This window comes from Triturus cristatus, chromosome 8 (assembly GCF_964204655.1).
Source record: "Triturus cristatus chromosome 8, aTriCri1.1, whole genome shotgun sequence".
Classification (NCBI taxonomy): domain Eukaryota; kingdom Metazoa; phylum Chordata; class Amphibia; order Caudata; family Salamandridae; genus Triturus; species Triturus cristatus.
Genome location: NC_140591.1, coordinates 812124767 through 812148639, shown reverse-complemented (window position 1 = coordinate 812148639; position 23873 = coordinate 812124767). Strand labels below are relative to the sequence as shown.

The following is a 23873-nucleotide window of genomic DNA, read 5'->3' as shown; positions in this document are numbered from 1 at the left end:
TCAGTCACCTCCTTACACAGTTTTGTCAATTCGCTATCCATACTACATTAGCTATAACTCGCCACTCTACCTTGCACAGTGTTCTGACAAATTATGTCAATTGAGATGTCATTAATGTTGTTATGAATTTTATCATTTTACCTGGTGTAAGTGATGTAATATGAAGGTGTTTAAGCAGTACATAGTACAGGCAGGACTTAGAGTTACCGCTTCTGAGTATCAAGATCAGAGAATCCTCCAGCATCTTCAGGAGAAGCTCAATGCCAGGTAACAGAGACAGGACACATTCTATTAAGCCTGGTCTTCTGGCAAAAGACTCAATTCCTCCAAAGAGGAAAGTGACGTTCAAGGAAGCCCTCAGAGCCGGAGCCCCAAAATTCTCAGCACCATGACAAGGGCACATCTCCTCCACCTCCTTTGCCACGTTACTTCCACCTCACCTTTTAACTACTCTGCATTTGCCTCCTCTTCCACCAGCTCCACGTCCGCCCTCTCCATTTTTGTTTTTTTTTAAATTTAATTTAGACCTGTGGGCCCCAATTTTAAAGAGGGTGTTTGATGCTGCTATGAAGTGTGGACTAATGGAAACCTGGACCCATTCGATCATGGTCCTTATTTTTAAGAAGGGAAACAGGGAGGAGGTGACCTGCTATCGCCCAATTTCACTACTGGACTCGCTTGGAAAAGTATTGGGGAGAGTCCTTCTCCAACGTTTACAGGAATGGGCTGATGATCAAAAAATACTATCCGATATCCAATATGGTTTCAGAGAGGGTTTTGGAACCACGGAACAGGCTCTGAACCTAGCCCTAATAATGGGAAAATACGTATCGGCAAAGCAAGGAAGGCTCTATATGGTCTATGTTGACCTATCTGCAGCCTTCGACTGCGTTTCCCATTCAAAACTCTGGGCAGTCCTTACGGATATAGGTGTCGACCCAATCCTTGTAAACCTCCTTCGTGCGTTATATTCTGATGCTTCCATCAGGGTTCGTTTTGGAACACGAGGTGAATTAACAGAATCATTCAAGGTGGAGCGGGGCGTTAGACAGGGTTGTGTCCTGGCCCCCTTCTTGTTCTCCCTCTACACTAATGGTCTTGAGGTAGAGATGTTGAGGGGTGGCCAGGACCTCCCTCGAGTGAAAAATCGTCTAGTCCCCGCACTCCTTTATGCGGACGACGCAGTGATTTTTGCACGCACCCCGCGGGAATTACAAGAAGCACTGGGAAGATACGCTAGGTTTATGGGCAGGTTGGATCTAAAAATAAACATAAAAAAACGTATGTAATGAGGGCAGGCAAGGGACAGAAAGGGGGGAGGACCATATCCCTTGATAAAGAGAGGTTAGAACAGACTTCCCAATACTCATATCTTGGGATAATGATAGACGATAAACTTAATTGGAAAGCGGCTATTGATGCTCGCAAACATCAATTATTGCGAGCAATAATCGCTCTCATAACATTTTCTCAAAAGCTGGGAAAGAGACCACCAGTAGAGCTCCTTTGTATTTATAAAGCAAAGTGTCAATCCACCGCACTTTATGGAGCGGGGTTGTGGGGGCACAAAAACACAACCTCATTACAGATAGCAGAAAATAAGTTTATGAGATTTCTCCTGATGGTATCCAACCGTGTCTCTACTTATGCCTGCCACGCTGAGCTTGGAATGCTCCATATTGAGGATCTGGCAAAAATCCAACCCCTTATGTTGTGGCGACGTATTTGGACAGCAACAAAAAATTCACTTACGAAAGAGATAGTGACAGATTGTATGTCTCTGGAACATGTGAAAAAAATAGAATGGTTGCTATACGTAAAAAACCTCCTTATAGACCTGGGTTTAGACAAATATTATCTAAACCCCGAATCAATTGCCGAGATCTCAAAGAAAGATCTCAAAATAAAGGCTTTGTCTCACATGGAAGAACTCCGGTTGAGCAGGGAGATAAATAAACCATCTGTCCAACATTCCTTGGCAGTGATGACTACCTTGGATATCGAACCATACTTGACTTACGTTGAGCCACAATTTGAGCGTTTCCTTCTAGTACGTTTTAGATTGAACTCTTTCCATAGGCTGGTAGCCTTTCCCAGAAGAAATAATTGGGATGACTCGTTAATGCTGTGCCCTTGTGATGAAATATCACAACAATCAACACTGCACACAGTTTTCTTCTGTAAGTACTACACTGCACATCGCAAATTATGGTTAATACCCCTGCTGAGAGCCATCGGTTTCAATAGATGTCGCCCCGCTATACTTCATTTGCAATTTTTGAACAATGCTTTAATTTCAAAAACTGTTAGCACCTTCTTAAAGTGTATTTTTAAACATAGAGCAAATCTTGGATGAATTTAATTTGGAGGTGTATAGATTGGTGTATTACTATACTGCTACGTATTTGAGATAGATTGTATTTTGGAAAATGTCTTTGTTGTATTTGTAAGTTCAATCTATGTGTATCTACTTTTATGGTTATTAATGATTATAACCGAATAAAGATTATTTACTTACTTACTTACTACCAGTACACCCTTCCCAGAGTCATCTTAGGGTTCCCCTTTTTCAGGGTTTGGGGGTGATAATCCAAGGGCTCTCTATGATCTGTACGATACACCCATAACCTCATGATGACCAGTGAGATGATACTGATTCGGACTTCTATCCGGTCAAACCTTCCCCACCGAATGACACTACTACTGCATACCATGGGGTGTTGCAAAGGGCAGCTGCTTTCCACAAGGTGGAAATGCATAAACAATCTGAGGAGGACGACTTACTCATGGAAACACTCTTGACCACCCATATGTCCATGCAGTACTAACCAGTGCTTAGGGGGATGTTCTTACCAGAGTCTGACATCCTCAAGGAGCCATTCCCGGGCGAATCATCATGCCTAGGGTCCACAAGAAGTACATAACTTCTGATCCTGACCCTTCTTACATCATGGGACAACTGTTACCTGACTCTCTAGTCGTGCACACAGCCCGGAAACAGGCAAATTCCCAGGGCACAGAGGATGCCCACCTTCCAACTGAGAGAGTAAGAAAATTGATGCAGCATGGAAATGCATTGTGGCCCAGTCAGCTGCACATAGGCATTTCACCAGTCCTGTGGGTTTACTCCCCCTGGATGACCCCACCCATTGGGATGAGATGGATTAGTTGCTGCAACACCTACCACACCAGTACAAAAATTGAGGCCAGGAGTTCGTAGCTGAAGGGAAAATTATTTCCGCACGAACATTTGATGTGCCCTAGATGCAAAAGAAACAGCTGCTTGCTGTGTAAATACCAGTATCCTTCTTTGCACACGTCTAGCTGCTTGTTTCTGTTTTTTAACCAGCGGTACAGCAGCACTTCGCTAACTTACCTTTTGATAGTGAGTATTTGTTCAGCCCGCAAGTTGAATAAATGCTGAAAAATATAAAAAAGGATACTGAGACAGTAAAAAGCCATTGGCGCCTTATAGATAGGGCTCCCGGTTTTATGGTATTTATTTTTTGGCCACTTCCGTCTGTATTTATCCATATTTATTTTTGGGCCATTTTATCTGTATTTATCCATATTTATTTTTGGGCCATTTTATCTGTATTTATCCATATTTATTTTGTGTTTTGCATATAAATGAAGTTATAAAACTGTACATTTCCATATCTATTTAACTGATAGATGCGCTCTCATACTTTAATGTCTGTTGTAGTTTAGCTATTTAAGCTGGCAAATATTACATGACAATACATCCACTGGTAAATACTAGCATTATACCATAAGTGTATATTGACATATGCTGTTATTTAAAGAATTTTCATCCTGTTTTTGAATTTCCCATGCTGTCCATCTGCTCAGCTGCTGGCCTATAATTTGTGAAAGACAGCACAGAAAGTCACTTAAAAGACGCACAATTTTCTGTATTTATCCACTTTTAAAAATAAATGCAGACAGAAAACACATTGTTTTCTGTCTGAATTTATCTGTAAAAATGGAAAACAGGGAGCCTTACTTATAGACCCCATCTGCTTGTGGCTCCCTTCACTGTACGTGATATTGTGGCCAAAACAACGCCCCAAGGCAGCAACGAACACCCTCTCCAAAGGGTCCACACCTTCCAAAAAGTGGCTCACTTACCCTCACCATCTAACATCTATCAGGGAAGATTGCAAGGGTTTCTGACCTGCTAGACGGAGATCACCTCAGACCGGTGGGTTATAGATATCATAGCTGAGTTTGTACTGTCTAGAACTCAGGCAAATACCACCAAATATCCCCCGCAGACACACACCCCAGACACATCTGCGTCTGCTCCAAGAGGCGATGCATGTACTACTCAGCAAAGGAGCCCTAGAACCCATGCCACCACACCACCACAGCCAAGGGTATACTCCCTATAATTCCTTGTTTCCAAGAAGGACGACTAACTAAGGCCCATCCTCAGGCCCCTCAACAAGTACATCCTGTCAGAGCACTTCCACATGGTGACACTCCAGGATGTCATTTCTCTACAACAGCAAGGTGACTCCATGACCGCCCTTTTCTTGAAAGACAGCTACTTCCTCATCCACCCTGTACATCGACGGTGCCTCCGGTTTGTTGTAAGTGGTGAGTATTATCAGTTCAAAGTTCGGAGTAACCACCGCTCCCAGGGTGTTCACAACGTGTGTTGCAGTGTTTTCCACTCACCTCAGAAAAAGCGGTGTCCAGGTCTTTCCTTACTTGGATGATTGGCTGATCAAGAGTGCAACAGAACAGCAATGCCTAGTGCACACCATACATATTTTACACAGCCTAGGTTTTACCATTGGTGCTACCAACCATTGGTGCTACCAAGTCCCATCTCCATTCTCTGCAAGTACAGCCTTTCATTAGGGTCATACTCAATTCTTGTTTAGGTAAAGCATAACCCAGTCATGCAAGGGTACAAGCATTTCAAGCTCTGCTTCCTCTTTTCAGCCAGATTGCCAGGAAACAGTCATAAAGGTCATGTGCTTCCTAAGCATGATGGCCTCTTGTATTACTATAGTCCCACCTGCCAGATTACACATGCATCTGTTGCTGTAGTGCCTTGAAGCACAATCAGGGGGTCAGTGGGAAGATCTAGTGTTGATCTGGTGCCATTCTCAACACTCTCAGCTGTGGTGGAATGCCAGCAACCTGTTTCAGGGACGGCCCTTCATGGACCCAATGCCACAGATGATCATCACAATGGGTGCCTCACACAATGGTTGGGGTGTGCATCTTCAAGAGCTAATCGTAAAGGGGTATGGATGCCCAATCGACTGGATCGTCTCTCATAGAATCAAGTCACACTCAGAAATCCTAACACCAAGCAGCTAAATCTTGCGATTTGGCTTCTGAAGTCCTAGAGTTTGGATAGCCAACCGACCTTCAGAATGTCTGCCTGTCCTTAAAGAGGCCTGCAGGCCCACAACCTTAGCCTGCTAGGTTCGTATACTACTGTCTTCCCAGACATATTGCCTCTCTATAAACAGCAGTCCAGGATATTGTTTCCTATCTGCAGAAGTCAGACCTTGCATACACTTCCATCAGGCTTAATTTGGCAACTGTCCCCTCTTACCTTCAAAACACATTTTCCTTTTCAGGGTTTCAGTTATTAATGCACCTATGGAGGAACTGAAATGAGTTATCCTACCAAGGGTGCCACCGGCCCCTTTGTGGAACCTCAGTATTGTAATAAGACGGCTAATGGGCCTTCCTTTTGAGCCACTCCACTCATGCACCTTACAGTTAATTTCTTGGAAGGTGGGTAGCCTTCCTAGTAGCTATCACTTTCCTGAGGCATGCCAGTGCGCTCCAAACTCTTACCCTGGAAGAACCTTTTTTCCAAGTTCACCATGATAGGGTAGTTCTCAGGGCAAACCCCAAGTTCCTTCTGAAGGTCTTGTCTGAACTTTCTGCAATCTACTTTTGTGAGTTTCTCCAAGGGCTTGAGGTAGAGCTTGCCCCCTGTTCAAGAAGTCTCAGGAACAGCAAAGACTTCAAGCTCTTCTACCCTCGGCACTGGGAACTGTGTGTTTTGTGCTGCAACAGAAGAAAAGCAACTCAACGACGTCAACGATGACGCTGCCGACTTTGTGTCCTGACGGCACTGCAGAGGGCACCGCCGCACCGCGACCTTGATCTCACCGACGACGCCTGCTGATGCCACCACCGAGCTGCTACTCGCACCGCGGCCTGTGGGCACCACACTCCGCATCGCCTCGCTTCACGATGATGACTTGGTATCCCCGACGACAATGCTCCACGCCGGGATCGACGCCGCTGCTTGCACCGTGGTTCGGGGGCACCGCTCGTAAAGTTACACGACGCACCGCCCTCATCCCGTACCGCAGCCTTGGCCTATCGACGCCGGTGACATCGACTCCAGTTCGTCAGCCGACGACTGCGCTTCAGCAACGACGCCGCCGCTGTTTGCACCGTGACCTGCCAGCACCGTGACGAGCACCGCTTTCATCTCGCACCGCAACCCAGGTCTCACCGACGACGCCACCTGACGACGCCACCGAGCCGCTGCTTGCACCATGACCTGAGGGCACCGCACGCCGCACCGCTGCACTTCGCACCGCAGCACCCGACGCCTGCCGATGCAAGCGTTCCTGACTTCAACAAAGAGGAGTTCGACCTGCAATGCCTGTGACTTCAAGGGCCCTGACGACTCCTGCACTGACCTCCGGAACCGATGCCTGCGGACGCCATGTTTTCGGAAGCTCAACAAGAGGTCATCGGCGTCCTGCATTTCTGAAAGGTACTGTTTGCGGGTCTTCCCGACACCTTAGCTGGCCCGCGACGCCGCGGTCAGCCAGAACTGTTTGGATTTGTTTGCTCACGACACTGGGATAGCCCCGGACGGAGCTATCGACATCAAGGAACTGTTTTTCAATGTTATTGTGATAACTAAAGATTTTCAAGTATTGTAGTGTGGATTTTTATCATTTTGGTCTTGTCTTAAGTATATAAAAATATTGGATATTTTTCTAAACTGGTGTGGTGTCCTTTTGTAGTGCTTACAGTGTATTACTTTTGGTTATGTGCAAATGCTTTACACACTGCCTCTAAGATAAGCCCGACTGCTCGTGCCAACCTACCAAGGGGGTGAGCAGGGGTTATTTTAGGAGTGTAACTCTCTTATCCTGACTAGGAAGAAGGGTCCCTATTTGGACAAAGGTGCAAGCCCTTGCCAACTAGAGACCCCCATTTCTAACAGATGTGCTCTGTCCAAAGCCAGTATAGCACACTAGTTGGTCAAATAAATGCAGACCTGTTATTCCAAAGCCAAAAGACCTTGCCTCTACCTCCTAGACCCCCACTCAACCAGCAAAAGGAGCACTTCTATGGCTTTCTTGGCTAATATTCCTAAAGCTGGCATCTGTAAAGCAACTCCTGGTCTACACCCTACACTTTCACTAAACATTACTGTGTGAATGGTTAAAGCCTGCCAACAAGGCAGAGTTTGTCTTCTTCCACATCTTTAGGCTAGCCACCACTTAAGTGGGGACTGCTTTACAGTCTATGCACAGCATGTGTATCTACAGCTACACACGACATGAACTGAAAATGTTACTTACTCCCGTAAGCATCTGTTCGTGGCATGTAGTGGTTTAAATTCACATGCACTCACCCTCCTACCGGAAGCCCTGGGACACTACATACACTTTTCTATCTTTTACATTTGCTTGTTCTTTGCATGGTCATCTTTCTGGTATCTCTATGCTCCATCTATGTCCTCGCGCTTTGGCGGAAAAACTATTTAACAATGGAGCCAATGCCCATTACAAGTTATGGGTGGTATCACTGTGCCTCGTGAGTCGAAGAACTTCTTAGAAGAAAAATAACTTGCACATGTCTGAGCCCAACACTAGATGGCAGGAGTATGCACACCAAGATCATCTACAGCACTAAAAACCATGAACAGATATGTACAGTGTAAGTAACATTTTCCATAGACATGTTTTGATCACTCTCCTAGCAGTTTAGATCTATGTTGCAGCAAAATCTGGTTTAATCTGGCATATACAACATGCATAGCTAAATGTTATTGAAAAAGAAAGGTATTAATTCTTCTTACATTTTTAAGGGATATTATACAGTGTATTTCTGGAAGACAGGCAAGATATTTAAGTTTGCCTATGTTGAAATAATCATTTGATGGACTAGTATACGTGTATGACATCTTTTTCTAGCTTGGTAGCATAAAAAACAAGCATTAGTAAAGTCAATATGTTTAGGTTTGGAATGGATATCCGATGCAAAGGGCAATTTATGTTTTTGATATTTTTGTAAACATATTCCATAAAAAATCCATTGGCAAAGTAAAATGCAACATGTAAAATGCTGTCACTCACAGGTCAAGAGAGCTCATGGCTCAAGTTGTTACAGTTGTAAACCGGCCATAGTACATGCTCCCATAGGGAAATAGAAGGTGGTGTTAATCCCTGCACCCTGTGGCAGGCACCTCAATGTGCCTGCTACTTAGTGCAGGGCTTAACAGGGGGACCATAGGTGCCCCCTCGGGCCCCAACTGGAGGCCGCAAGGGAAAGGTAGCCCTGCTAGGGCCCCCCAAACATGCTTTCCGACAGGGTTTCCGTGTCAGAAAGACTGTCATGGAAACCGTGGAGGAAACCGTGCATCATAATTTGGACAGCATAAACCGCTGTCCATTTGGATTACGTGCCGGTTCTGACTGGCCGACGAGCTCCTTTACTGATTTGCATATGGCCAGGTCTAAACTGGGGTGGCGTGGTGAGCAAAATAATGATGGATTTAACCCAGATCTCTTGACTGGGGTGAATGTTTTGATTTGTTCTGCATTTCGTCCATCATTTGTGTGTCTTTTGCATTCTCTCCCTGAGTGCGCCGGGTGTGCCCAGATGTGGGTCCCAGGCTCACTATGCCACTGGAATCAAGCTATCCTGGCTGATAAGGGGTGAAACCCCGAAACCAGTCCTAGGATGCTTGTTTCCAGTCCAGGGAGGACCTGGCTTGGCAGTTCGGGCTGGACTGTTCCCTTGAGGCACAGGGTCAAGACTGATTTGCCTATGGCCAGGTCTAAACTGGGGTGGCATGGTGAACAAAAGAATGATAGATTTCGCCCAGATCTCTTGACTGGGTGTGAATGTTTTGATTTGTTCTACATTCCATCTATCACTTGTGTGTCTTTTGCGTTCTCGCCCTAAGTGCGCAGGGTATGCCCAGACGTGGGTCCCTGGCTCACTGTGCTACTGGAATCAAGCTATCCTGGCTGATATGGGTTGAAACTCCGAAACCGGTCCTAGAATGCTTGTTTCCGGTCCAGGGAGGACCTTGCTTGGCAGTTCGAGCTGGACTGTTACCATGAGGCACAGGGTCAAGACTGATTTGCATATGGCCAGGTCTAAACTGGGATGGCATGGTGAGCAAAAGAATGATGGATTTAACCCAGATCTCTTGACTGAGGGTGAATGTTTTGATTTGTTCTGCATTCCATCCATCACTTGTGTGTCTTGAGCTCCATGAGCCGGTCAGAAGCCAGCGGGAATGACCGGCCGGTTTCAGTTCCGACCGTCTAAACCAAAATCAGCCAGCCGAAATTGAAACCGACTATGTCGGTCGGCGGTGTTACGATTAACATCGTAATAAGCCCCTGAGTGCTGCATTGTCAAATATCTATCAATAGGCCTTCAAGCCAAACCTGATGAGATTTAGGCCTCTTCGATTTGCATCACAAAATCTGTGGTAAATTGGAGCATCATTTTCAGAGTTTACTTGAAACTTCATAACATTATCTCAAGGAGTTTTAGATAGGCTAAATATAAATCTGTAATAAAGTGGGAACTGAAATTACCAATAGTGTATACCACGTGTAGGAACTGCCCATTGTTCTTCCAAACTATTAACCACATCAGAGAACATTTTTGTGTGTCAGAAAAGAGACACAACATTTCTTTGACTAGGTTGCACACCGCACAATATCCCAACAACTTCCTCCAACTAGGACAGTAGGATTGTACAGTTTGTGGCATTAAAGAATCCTGAGACGTTGATCAAGAGAAGTACATAGAGTGATTTCCATACCATGACAGAAATTAAAAACTTGTTTAAAGTGTCCCAGAGTTTGATTATGCCATATTTAGAACTAAAGATCGATAGTGTGAAACTATTAAAAGGTTTAAATGAACAGTGTATATGAGATTGGTCAATAACGAGTAAACCGGTGGGTCTGCGAAGTAATATTTTGATATACTTGAAACTCATACTCTTTTTGGTGCACGTGGAACATTTGGAATATAAACATGATCATTTGTTATCATGCTAAATGTTGGTGTTAAAACCTGTTTTACCTCCTTAAATGTATTGCCGTTCTATTGGTCTGTAGAATAAGTATTCAGATTGTTGCAGACCGCTTCTGTGTAGAAGTTGGCGTGGGGGAAATTGTTCCTCAGAAGCAACTATATTTTTAGCAGGTTCACCAATATAGATGGCATAACCCTATGCATGTGTGGGTATTGATATAGTGAAAACCTACCTATGAAACAACAAGGTGCTCTAATCAAGGCAGGATTTGTCTGACAGTGCGGTCTATTGTCATTTCAAGAACGGATGATTGTGGCCCATGTTCCCAGTGCTGATTAGAAGACAAACACATTTCTCTAGTGGTCAGTGGCTAGTTCTGTTAGATTTCATAATTTCTAAACACTCTGGCAAAAGTGTGTAGAGCCTTTCTAGCAAAGGATTCCTTAGTCAATGAAAGCATTGCCTCCTCGTTTCTTTTTTATAATGCAAATGATAGCATAGAATATCTTGTATTTTATGCTTTTATACACACCTCGGTCCCAGTGTTGACTTCATCTCTGGATCAAGACTATTACTTTAGCATGCCCATTGTTCTCTTTTCTCTAGCAAGCAGCCCTTTTCAAGGAGGACGTCTTAGTTCTCGCATGGGAACAATCACCTCGGCAACATCAATACTAATGAAAACTATGAAAAATGGTGTTGGTGGTAACACAAAAATACAGGAGTAATATCTGTCCCCCTTTTCAAAAACGATATTAACCACAGCAATTAACATAAAATGCTGTCTCCTTCCCCGGAGAGTACTGGGATAAAGGAGGATATGATAGACAGTTTTTTTGGGGTGGTTGCTGGGGAGACAAAGTAGTGGACCAAAGTTCCTGATTTCCTATCGAACAATGCCCGAAATGAATTACATATGTTATTGCTTGTCCCCTGTCTCTGTGTTGTAAGAATGCAGCTTAGTGGGCTTTCAGAAATCATATAAAAAAGCTGAAAGACCCAAAATAAACTGGTAACAGGCTCTGATCTTTGCTTCTGCGGTACTAATAAAGTTGGGGGGGTAACAATCCAAGAGTGTGTTTTCTGACTTTACCACATTTCTTGTGATTTGCTTTATGTTATATTCTAGACATTTGATATTTACAGTGCAGTTGGCGGTAAGTGTATGTTTAGCATTATTACACAACCAATGGAAAGAAAAGCATTTCATGAATGTGTCAAAATAAGTTGAAAAACCAAACTTGTGTGCTTCCTTTTTCCAACGCACGTATCTGACCAAATTTATAAAACCTTTTCCTTTACAGACCATAAAGAAGGAACCCCTTTTTCTGCATCTTGGGTGCTGTTCAGTGTCCTCCTAAGTGCAGTCGCCATGCTATGCAAAGAACAAGGAATTACAGTTTTGGTAAGAGGTCTGATTATCACCTTACGTTGGCTACAAAAACAGAAGGTATAATTTGTTTGTTGAAATGTTACTGCTTTTCACACAAGTGCTTCTGTTTCCGTTTACTCAAGATTAAATGGCATCTAAGTGTGCCTTAAATTGAAAACGTTTTTTCTTCTGTAATTCTATTAATTTAAAAAGGGCACAACATTGTGACTAAGGAACTAAATACAATTATATTAGCTCAGGAAAAACTCAATAAAACACACTCTTTTAGTGGCAGAATTAAGTCTCAAATCTCTACTGGATTTACAGTATTTAACTATCAACAGAAAACAAACTTACACATTCCTCCTAGCCCCTTCTCCGTTCCACCTCCCCCTCAGGTTTGGCACTAACAAGCTCTCCGACAGTGCTCCTTTTATCAAGTGTCCCAAATCTTTATGAGCTAAATTTGGATTGTGGTGAATCTGCACTATCCCTGTGGTGATCACCAACTATTTTACCGGACCTCTATATATTTGAGTCTGTTCTTTTGGGACTATACGTTGGAGCCTTACGTTTTTAAAGCAAGTGAGTTTCTGGACCGCCCCCATCGGGACACCAGCACCCAACCCCAATTCAAAGTCATTTTTTGAGGGATTATCTATAGTCAAAGTGAACGCCTTCATGACTGCAATTTGCAGTGGCAGCTGGATCCATCACGCCACACTTTGAACCTTTGCCTTGTCCCAAATATTGGCTACTACTTGCTTCGCCACTGGAATAAGCTGGAAGCCAGTGGCACTGAGGTATTGCGCAGTTCAAGAGGACAGCCTTAGGAGTCTTTGGGGGAGCACTGCTGTAGATTTTATGTTTGCGATAATACTATAATTGTGTTTCACCAGTTTAGAACAGTTCCAAAATATATGTAGGACTGTCTCTTCTGCCCCTAGACTTACTAATGGTTTTCCTGTTTACCCCATTATGAAGTTTGGCTAGAGGGTAATAACATCACAGCAGATTTTACAAGATGCTTTGCCCTGCGGTTCTTCTCATGCTGTATATTCTTCTGGATGTGTCAGCCAGACCTCTTTCCGCAGTTTCTTTCCTAGGCCTGTTTCTCCACTCCATTGGCTAGGCTTTGCTTCCCATTTACCCACCTTGGTGAAAAGCTGTATATGTCTAAAATTAATATCTTAGAACCACTTCTCGAATAGGGTCAATTTCCCTTTTCTTGATTGAAGGGTGTGAGACCAAGTGCCTCACCTGACTTTAATTAAATCTTTCCTTTTTAAACAACACAAATGTCTATTTCATTTGTTCAAATATTTAATTCACTGCTTTTCATTTTTTGTTGGAATCTGTTTTTATGATATTTTTTTATTAAAACGGACTTGCACATTACATTTCATTATAGTTGTCCTTGGCTGGGCAATCTTGATGTAGTGTACGATAGCTCATGGTAGCATAGAGGTACCTGAAATGGTAGTAGTGTTAGTTATTCATGTATACATAAGGCTTGCTTATGTCTCGTATTAACCTCCGCGGCTGTGGGCGGCGATTCAATCTCCAGATGTGCCCCATCTGATTTTCCATGATGCGTTTGCTGCGAGGTAGTCTACTAACATGGGAGGCAGGTAAAAAGGACATGGACAAAGTAAAAGAAAAACAGACAGTGGGAAAAATTAACTGGAGCAGTCCCTAGCTCTCCCTCCGATGTATCTTTTCAGGTTATGCTTAGTGGATCGTTTAGGTGTGCGCTGTGATGTCTGCGTCAGATGTTGCATGAGCGTAATCCCTAGCAAAGACTCCCCAGCTGTGTCTGTATCGGGATCAGCGTGTCTCCTCCTGTTTCAATTCACCGCTTTTCATAGTTTCAGTATTTGAGTGCAGCATATGCTCTTCCACTCCCCAAATATCCTGTGCCTCATTACTGGGTTAAAGCCAGTATTGTTACATATCAGCATAAAGGGAGTTGGGAGGTGGTCAGGACATAACTAACTTTCACAATTTTTGCATTGCCAAAGTGGTTTTTGCTACTGAGTCCTCAACCAGTCTCTGTTGTAAGAAATCTCAGGATCATAATTGATTCAATGTGAATTCTGAAAATCAAGTGGCTACACTGATTAAATCCTGTTATTTGCATCTGAAAGTGCGGTGTGGAATGTTTCCCTTTTTCATATTTGAGAGTGATGACTGATAATGCCTTTGCACATCCCCGCCTTGACTATAGCAATTCCATATACCTAATTTTCCTACGAAATGTATTTTGAAACTTCAGCATATTCAAAATGCTACTGGTTTTAGCTAAAAAAAAAATCTAATATATTTCTGACTCTATTCACTACCGGTATTAAACTGGAATGCATTTAAGTCTACCTTATTATGTTTAGGATTTATTTATTTCTTTAACTCTACATGTTACGCCTGAAATGTAATAAATATGTTCCATGCAGTTCTTTGAGGTCCATCAGTCAACTCCTGGACAGCTGAACTTTTCAGGTCCAGGGTACCACTCAGCGAAGTTTCATCGCTCTGAACATCTGTGCTGAAAATGTACACCTTAAATTTGGAAAGAAATTAAAAACCTCTATTTATACAACCTAACAGTGATAGCTTAAGAATTTGGGGGCCTTGGGCCAATTGTATTTAGTGGGCTCCTGTTCGGACCAGCTTTGAATTTATGATCCAATTTCAGCTCTTTCATACCCTTTATGACCAGGTCATTCGTCCAAATTCTAAATGTATTTATGTCTAGTATTCAAGGGTAGTGACCTATGCTTTTAATATTATTATTCAGCAGCAGCTCACTTGCTAATACTCTTTATGACCACCCCCGCCCTCTGGCAATTTCTCAATGTGAGGTCCTGTTTTGATATAAAAGAGACTGTTTATATGGATGTTGCACAGTGTTGAAAAACAAACATTTCTCTGCCAAATGTCTGTAATAGACTCCAGTAGTTCACACCCATAAAAAGTAAATAAAAGTAAAACGGTTCTTTAAAAAATCTGCTAAGAATTATTCAAAGTCATCAAGGCAAGAACAGAGCTGGCTCTATCTGAGGCCCCCTGAAAGTTTGGGGCACTGGGCCAGGGATCTCTTTGCCTATGCCTTAAAACGTCTCTGCGACCTAAGTTTAATAGCATATAGAACGCTGTATTTATTTAACATCCATAGCGCACATACACCTATTTAGGGTGCATGACCGGGCTTTATAAAATACCCCATTAAAAAAATAAATACAATTACCTGAATAGCTATACTTTGGGTGAATCCTACAATGCAAAGGACTGGTCCTTACATAATTACTCAATCATCGCACTTGTCGCTCTGGCATGCAGTTTCTTGCAAATAGCTCACCTGATTTATTGCTGCCTTTATAAAGGTTTAGCTTATCTATTAAAATTCAATTTCTGATTTTCAGTCTACCATGCTGTACATTAGCAACTGGATGAATAGCAATTATTTAAAGCTAAATCCGGACAAAACCCAACTGATCTTGACCGGCGGCACTCAGAACCCCTGGAGCTCACACTTTTGACCAACGGAGTTGGGCTCCTCTCCAGTTCCATCCCCTTCAACAAAGAGCCTCGGGGTCACAATCAACAATGACTTGTCGATGAAGTCCCAGATTGGAACGGTAGCCTCCATCGGGTTCTCCAAGATACGGAAGATTAGTAAAATCAGTAGATTCCTTACTAGGGAAGCATTGGCGCAGGTTGTACTAGCCCTGGTCATATCCCACATAGACTTCGCAAATTCCTTGTATTTCGGGTTACCAGCGTATTTAGGTAAGAAATTGCAGCTGGTGCAGAATCAGGCTGCCAGACTGATTTTCCATCAATCAAGATTGCAACATGCCACTCCTCTTATGCGGAAGCTACACTGGCTCCCAAAACCACAACGCTGTTCCTTTAAAATTGGGTGCCTTATCTTTATGTCTCTACAGAGTGTTGGCCCGAAATTGGTCTCGAATCTCATTAAGAGAAATGTACCCACGCGCAACCTGAGATCTGCCCACATCAACTTACTGGTCATCCCTCCCCATAAACTGAAGAGACTAGGTGTCAGCAGGTTCGTAGTGTTGGCTTCCCATTTCTGGAATGCCCCCCCATTATATCAGATCCTGCACAGACTTGCTTGTATTCAGGAGACTTCTCAAGACATGGCTCTTCGTCCAGGCATATGAATAGACTCACCGGGGCTCAGCTACTCCTATACTAGCGCCAAGGAACAAATCGGTGTACGTGTGCTCTAAAAATAATTTTAACATAACAAAAATGTGTGGTATCCTTTGTCCATCCCCAATGTCTTTAATTGTGCTCTCTACTCAAGCACCTTAGTCTACACCTCTTGAGAGTGAGTATGTTTTATGTTTCTTTTCTAATAGATATAGCTGTGCTTCGATTGCTGCTGTTAGTTTGCTTTTAATGAATGCTTAATGTGTCCCAAGGAAGCCTTTTGCACTAGTAAACCTCCCTATTCTCCTTGGAGACATTGTCTATTTGTAGTTTTATTTGGTATTTGTAACTGTTTCTATTTCTAAGATATAAATATAATATACAATGCACATCATGCATACATTAAATAAAGATAAAATATGTACAGTGTTTAAAATAGGCAGTTCATAAAATGAACAAGACAATGTGCAAAGACAGTAAAGTCACACAGTATAATCAAATATCAAAGTAATTAAACTGATACTTCAAGTCTCTCTTTAAAACTGCTGAACCAAGTTGTGGAGAAAGTGAAATAAGCCTCCTTTCTACTCAACATGGATCCCCCTAGCTGCTTAATATTGTGCCACCTGGGAAAGTAAATCTTAGGATCAGCAGCAGATTGTGAGAATCGAGTGGTTTGTTGAAGGGGAAGCTCCTGATCACCACTTTCTGTCAAGACCCCTTCTTCTTCTAAAACAACTGTGTTTAAATATCTTTGTGTGATCAACTTCCTCATGTATGCACCAATGTGTCCTATACTGTGTCCCAAAGACCAGGCTCTTGACCTCGGTTTGAGTATCATTATTTGTCATTTAGCAATGCATTACCTTCAAAATGGGCTCAAGTGAAGGACCAAGCACATTTTCTCAGTAAAGCATAAACAGCAAATTCCAGTGATTGTGCTCCAACTCTTTTTGACAAGAGATGTTCACTGAATTTCCCTCGGTTTTCAAATATAATTTTGAGATACTTTTACGCGGAAGTTATCTCAGTTTTTTTATCCCAATATCAGCGATCCAATATCTTAAAGATGTTGCTAAAGGTAACTAATTAGTTTCTTTCCATATTAATTTCCATTGTGATATTATTCATGTAGCTGGATAGAGAAGATGTCAGCCTCTGGTGGTTGATAGGTGTTTTGCTTAATACTATAGCATCTGCATATTGTAAAGATGGAATCAGATATGCTCTAATCCATGGGGGCAATTGTATGCTGTCAAGTATTGCGTTTAGATCAGCTGTGTATAAATGAAAGAGTAGGGGTAACCAAAATGCACCCCTGTTTTAGACCTTTGTGGTGTAGTTCTTTGTAGCGACAGATTGCCTCTCTCTTACTTTGACTCTCATTTAGGTATTAGAGTGAAACAGAACGATAGCCTGTAGTAAATTGTGTGGTGTACCCCAGTGATTTTATTTGGCCCATAGAATGTTCCATGAAACTTCATGAAAGGCCCCCGATGCACCCATATATTAATGTCTGGGATCTGAGTGAGGTTTTTTAGGTCTCGCCTAGCTATTGCGTTTGCGCAATCGCTATGCGAGACTCTAGTAAGAGGGGCATTTCAAAGTGCTCCCAAAAGTGGATTACATGGCGAGCACGCGCACAATCACGTGCATCGTGTCGCCATGCAATCCGTTTGGGGAAGCGCTTCAGACCACTGGCGCGTGCACGTGTAGCCACAGCCTCGGCATCATACTTCAAAGGGTCGGCTCCCCCGCCTGGAATGCGCTTCCCCGCCCCCGCCATAGCATGCCGAGAGATTGTTTCCTCATGGCGCCTCTCACAACTGTCCCTCCCCCACCACAGGGCTAGTTCTGTTTCTGACTAGGATTGTCGGCTTCTTTGATGTTTCTAGTCCTAGTGTTACCTCCTCCTCCTCCCTGCAGCTACAGGGCTATAAGCTGCTTTCCTCCAGTGTCTTTGATATTTTCCGACCTCCACAAGTTTATTTGTTGTAAGACGTTTCACTCTGCCGCAAGGAATCCCGCAATGCTAAACACAACTACATAATCACACAGCAACGATATTCAGGCAAGCAATCCCAAACCTATTACATACCGAAGTAAAAAAACGATGTATATAGCAGCAATATTTTTTTAGTAGTGGACATTAATTGTATGTATTCAAGCACCGCAGCCGCTTTAAAAAAAACATATATATATATCTTCCTAATGGAGCACTCTATTTTGTGTTTCTTCGCTTCATATTCGGGTGCTACACTTCATATTCAGCATGGCGCCAGCTTTAAAAATAATTTTAATCCCGCTCACTAATTGCATGTAGTTGGGCACCGCGGATATACAACACGGCGCCCGCTTTTTAAAACATTTATTTTATGGTGTACACATAACTTTTATATATTCGGGCACTGCACTTTATGGGCAGTCAAATGCTACAAATAACCAAGTGATAAGGCCAGACATGTCCCTCCCTCGCCCTGCAGCTAATCACACACGACTTCGCAAAAGCCGGAAGCTTTGGCCCTCACTTCCTGGCACTGCATATTTTCCCTGCCGTACCGTTCAACATGCTGCCTGCAATGCATCAATGGGGTAGGTGGTTGAGTGGCTCTCCGAGATCTCAGACTCAGCTGCTTCTAAATAAAGCGGACATTTTAAGGTAATTCTGTTGGACAGGCCACGTGAAGGGCTTGCTCCCTCCCCGCATGACAGGGCCCAAGCCCCGGCCCTCCAGGTGTTACCCACAAGAACAACCCGCACCCCATCTCCCGACGGAACTCCTGCCCCCGGACATCCATGTATCATGGGGCCAAACCATTACCGGCTCCCCTGGCCGGACCAGCCGCCATCTTGGACACTGCACCACGAGGCCGCGTGGCCTCAGCTCGACCCTAACCCTGGGCCTGGCCAGGCCCCGACATCCCGGCACCACCCTCCACCCAGGAGGTGAACGGACCACTTGGCAGGTCAATGGGAGAAAGAAGTGTTGATGGCTCTCCCCCGCCAGGTGCCGATCGCCCTCCAGCTCCCCCGGGCGCCGGCTCCACACCCCTGCTGGGTGTCTGGACTCCCTCATCCCGGACCTTCCAACCTCCACGTGCGAGGGTCCGGACATCAAAGGGCGCCAGACCTATAACTAGGGCAGCTCCAGAGCAGGAAGGCAGTTGTATCCTGGAGTCGAGAGACACCGAGAAGAACTCAGCCTTGACGGACTACCGGCGCTGCCGTAGCCCTGCCTTGTGAACTATCGTCCTGCCTGCTGGCGCTGCCGCGGCCTTCTGCATCCTCCATCCTCGTCGGGACCTGCTGGCGCTGCCGCGGACCGTGTAACGACCACCTTCATCGGGACCTGCTGGCGCTGCCGCAGACCGTGTAACGACCACCTTCATCGGGACCTGCTGGCGCTGCCGCGGACCGTGTAACGACCACCTTCACCGGGACCTGCTGGCGCTGCCGCGGCCCGTCCAAAGCTAGAACATCGAGCTCGAGGATTGTGAGCTATCCATCAGACCATCTCAGCTACCAGATTGGTAACCAGACTGTCCCGCTACCCCCTTTCCCAAACCCAGAGACTAGAGTCGAGGGGACCCCTGAGTCCAGACCTCCTTGTACCATTCCATCGTACCTTAAGAAATCGCTTATAAAGAACGTTAAATCCTATCCCTTTGTGGTGTATATCTGTGGGGGGGAAGTCACTCATCTGTACGATCGCTGGAGACGGCTCTCCCCGGAGACCTCTCCCCTTGTCCTCGGCCGACCCTCCCGGTCCGTCTAACATTGGTGGCCAGCGGCGCGATCCGAATCAACGCGTAATCGTACAGAGAGTAGCTCACCCCACGACAAAACCACGATGTCAACCAAAGAGAGCGGATCCACCGAGAAATTCCAGATGGATAAATTGGAAGAGTACAGCCATCGTGAATTGAAACAATTCTGCATGGAACTAGGCATTGCTACCACCGGCCTGAGTACCAAAGACGATTTTAAGCACGCCATTGAGTCGTGGGCAGAAACCGGGGTCGCCAGATCCCCAGACCGAAACGGTGCAGCATCAGAGAGGAACGCCACGGCTCCCGAGGAGCGAGGAACGGGCCTCTCGCAGGAAGAGATCCAAGAAAGAGAAAAAAACAGACTACATGAGTTAGAAATGGCACGACTCAAAATGGACGGTGAACTAAAATTAGCCGAGCAAAAACTGAACCTAGAACATCTGCGGCTCCGAGAAGAACAGGAAGAAAAACAGAGGCAGAGAGAGCTCGAAGAAAAAAGATTAGCTTACGAACACGAGCGCAAACTGGCAGAAATAGAACTACGGAAGCAGAACAAAGAACCGGAGGTGCCCGAGCGACCGCGCACCCCGGGAGCGACAGAAAAGAAAGTCCACATCCCCAAGGATGTCGTCCGAGAATATGTCCGAGAGGACGACATACAACAGTGGTTCAAGGCCTACGAGATCGCCATGACCTCCCACCGGATCGATCGAAGTGACTGGGGAGCCGGCCTATGGGGGAGGTTCGTCAACGAAGGCCGCGATGCCCTGCTACAGCTCCCAGACCATCAGATGTCATCCTATGACCACATGAAGGCTGCCCTCCTCACCCGATATGGGCTCACACCCGAAATGTACCGCCAGAGGTTTCGGGACTGCACCCGGATCCCGGGTACAACTTGGGTGGAACATGTCAACTATTTCAGCCGGGCCTTCGAGGGTTGGATCAAGGGAAGCCACGTAACGACCTACGAGCAACTTTTTAATCTCATGGTGTGGGAGCACCTATCTAACAACTGCTTCGTCGAGCTCAGGCAGCACCTCCTCGACAGTAAATTAACTGACCCACGGCAACTCGCCGCCGAAGCTGACCGGTGGGAAAGCACCCGAGTGGGCCGGAGAGGGCCACACGAGCAGAACCGGAACAACCAAGGTCAGCACCGTCCCCGAGGAGGAGGAGGAGGCCAGGGGCGAGGGAGAGACACCGTCCCGGCCGCTCCCACTGCCAGCACCCCGCCCCCGGCCAGCCGGGGTACCCCCCGATGCGCCCGGGGTTCCGAGCCAACGTCACGTGTCACCGATGCCAGTGAGTCGGCCACTACGCCAATGACCCGAACTGTCCACAGAACCAAACTCCAAAACCCCGCCAGGTAGCTGCCGCCGCCCTGGGGGGAGAACAAATCTCCGAAGAACAAGAGGAATACGAGCAGGCACAACAAGAGTGGGAACCGGCCGCCATGGTTCTAGCGTGCCTAGGGGGAAAAGACATGGTCCCGCGGGCCCCCCTACCCGCCAACACCAGAAAATATAGCCAGTGGGTGAACATTAATGGGCGCCGGGCCGAAGCCCTACGTGACACAGGGGCCAGTGTGACGGCCGTCCGCTGTCACCTGGTAAAACCAGAGCAGATCCTGCCGAACATTCTCTGCCCCGTCCGCTCAGCCGACAACTCAGAGAGTCTATGTCGGATGGCCTGTGTCCCCTTCGAATGGGGAGGGGTCTCCGGCATGTTGAAGGTGACGGTCCGGGATGATGCCCCCGTGGATTGTCTCCTGGGGAATGATCTTGAGAGTTCCCCGTGGGCCGCCGTCGAAAGAAGAGAGCACCTGGGGATGCTGGGCCTCCCGGACTGGGCGTGCGTAACCACCCGGTCCATGGCCGCCCGCGCCATCCCCCGACCAGAAGAACCAGAATGGCCTGCACCTCCTCCCCCGATCGCTCCAGTAGAGGACACCGACTATACCGACCCCCCAGAGCAAACCCCTGAAGGGGTCGCCCAGCCCCAGGACCTTCCCGACCTGGCTCAGTGGCGTCAAGAAGGGGGGCCCACCCAGGAACAGTTCCGCCAAGAGCAGAAGACCTGTCCCTCCCTCGAGGGACTCCGCCAGCAAGCCATCGCCCAGAGCGCAGGGGACACCACCGGAGCCCATTGGGTCTATTGGGATAACGACCTGTTATACAGTGAACAGAGAATCGCGGAGTTAGGGGCCAGTCGAGTGCTGGTGGTGCCCCTCCGTTTCAGAGACTTCCTGTTAAATTTGGCCCACGATGTCCCTCTGGCTGGACACCTGGGCCAGGACAAAACCTACAGTCGCCTGGTGACCCACTTTTTCTGGCCGAGGATGCGAAACGACGTCCACAACCACTGCCGGTCCTGCCCCACGTGTCAGGCCAGCGGGAAGAGCGGCCGCAAACTCAAAGCACCTCTGCAACCCTTCCCAGTTGTCACCACCCCGTTCGAGAGGGTGGGAATAGACATTGTGGGGCCCCTGGACCCCTGTACAGCACAAGGACATCGGTTCATCCTGGTACTGGTGGACCACGCCACCCGCTACCCCGAGGCTGTGCCCCTGCGAACTGTAACAGCTCCGGTGGTCGGCCGGGCCTTAATGGGGATCTTCTCACGGGTGGACTTCCCCCGAGAAGTCGTCAGCGACCGAGGCACAAACTTTATTTCGAAATATATGAAGTCCCTCTGGCAACAGTGCGGGGTCACCTACCGATTCACGACCCCCTATCATCCTCAAGGAAACGGACTAGTTGAGCGATTCAACCGCACGCTCAAGGGAATGATTGGGGGATTGGAAGAGCCCCTCCGTCGCCAGTGGGATGTACTACTTCCGTGCCTCCTCTTCGCCTATCGAGAAGTTCCCCAGAAGTCCCTCGGTTTTAGCCCCTTCGAACTCTTGTACGGGCACCCTGTGCGAGGGCCCCTCTTCCTAGTCAAAGAAGGTTGGGAGATGGCCCCCCTAAAGACCCCTCCAGACGTCTTCAAGTACCTCCTGACACTACGCAATCAGACCCGGCGATTCAGGGAAATGGCAAAAGCGAATCTTGAGGCCAGTCAGGAGGACATGAAAAAATGGTACGATCAAAATGCCTCCTCCGTCGAATTCGAACCTGGTCAACAAGTGTGGGTGATGTCCCCCACCGAACCATGTGCCTTGCAGGACAAGAGGACGGGGCCCTTCAAAGTGGTCGAACGCAAGAGCCCAGTCACCTATCTCATCGATATGGAGTCTCCCCGGAACCCCCTCCGGGTCCTCCACACCAACAGACTCAAGCCCCACTTTGTGCGCTCGGAACTCAGCCTCCTGATGGCTACAGACAGTGGGGCGGAAGAAGACTCCGAGCCTCTCCCTGATCTCCTGAAGACTCAGGAGAAAGATGGTTCCGTGGACGGGGTCCGGCTCTCCGAGGCCCTCACCCCAGAGCAGCGCCAAGGCTGCCGGGACCTCCTGCTGCAGTTTGCTACCTTGTTTTCCCTCACCCCAGGGGTCACCCCCTGGTGCTTGCACGACGTGGACACTGGGGACAGTCCCCCTATCAGACACCGGGCATACCGCGTACCAGATCGAGTGCGGGCCTGCATCCAAGAGGAAGTATCCAAAATGCTCACGCTCGGGGTCATCGAGCCCTCGGACAGCCCCTGGGCCATCCCGGTCGTGCTGGTCCCCAAGGCTGCTGCCCCCGGCACCACTCCTGAACTCCGATTCTGCGTCGACTATCGGGGCTTGAATGCTGTCACCAGGACCGACGCTCATCCCATCCCCCGAGCGGATGAATTGATCGACCGCATGGGGGCTGCCCGCTACCTCAGCATCTTCGACCTGACAGCGGGCTACTGGCAGATCGGTCTCACACCCCGGGCCCAAGAACGGTCCGCCTTTTCTACCCCCGATGGCCACTACCACTTCAAGGTCATGCCCTTCGGCATGAAGAATGCCCCAGCTACTTTTCAGCGACTAGTGAACCAGGTCTTGGCGGGGCTCGAGGAATTCAGCGCCGCCTACCTGGACGATATCGCTGTGTACAGCCGCCACTGGTCCGACCACCTCCACCACCTCCGAGAGGTCCTGCAGGCCCTCCAGCGGGCCGGCCTCACGATCAAGGCCGGCAAGTGCCAAATTGGTCAGGGATCCGTGACCTACCTCGGACACCAGGTGGGAAGCGGTCTGGTGGCCCCTCTGCAACTCAAAATCGCTGCCATCCAGTCCTGGCAGACCCCAGTCACGCAGACCGAGGTTCGAGCCTTCTTGGGGCTC

The 23873-nt window shown here is 46.9% G+C and overlaps 1 protein-coding gene across 1 annotated transcript in view; it reads left to right on the top strand.

Annotated features, from left to right (window-relative positions):
- TMTC4 (transmembrane O-mannosyltransferase targeting cadherins 4) overlaps positions 1 to 23873 on the top strand; it is a 724433-nt gene that overhangs the window by 214888 nt on the left and 485672 nt on the right. The window contains exon 6 of the mRNA XM_085622264.1: positions 11596 to 11696. Coding sequence (XP_085478390.1) covers positions 11596 to 11696 — 101 coding nt within the window. The remainder of the gene's footprint in view (positions 1 to 11595; positions 11697 to 23873) is intronic.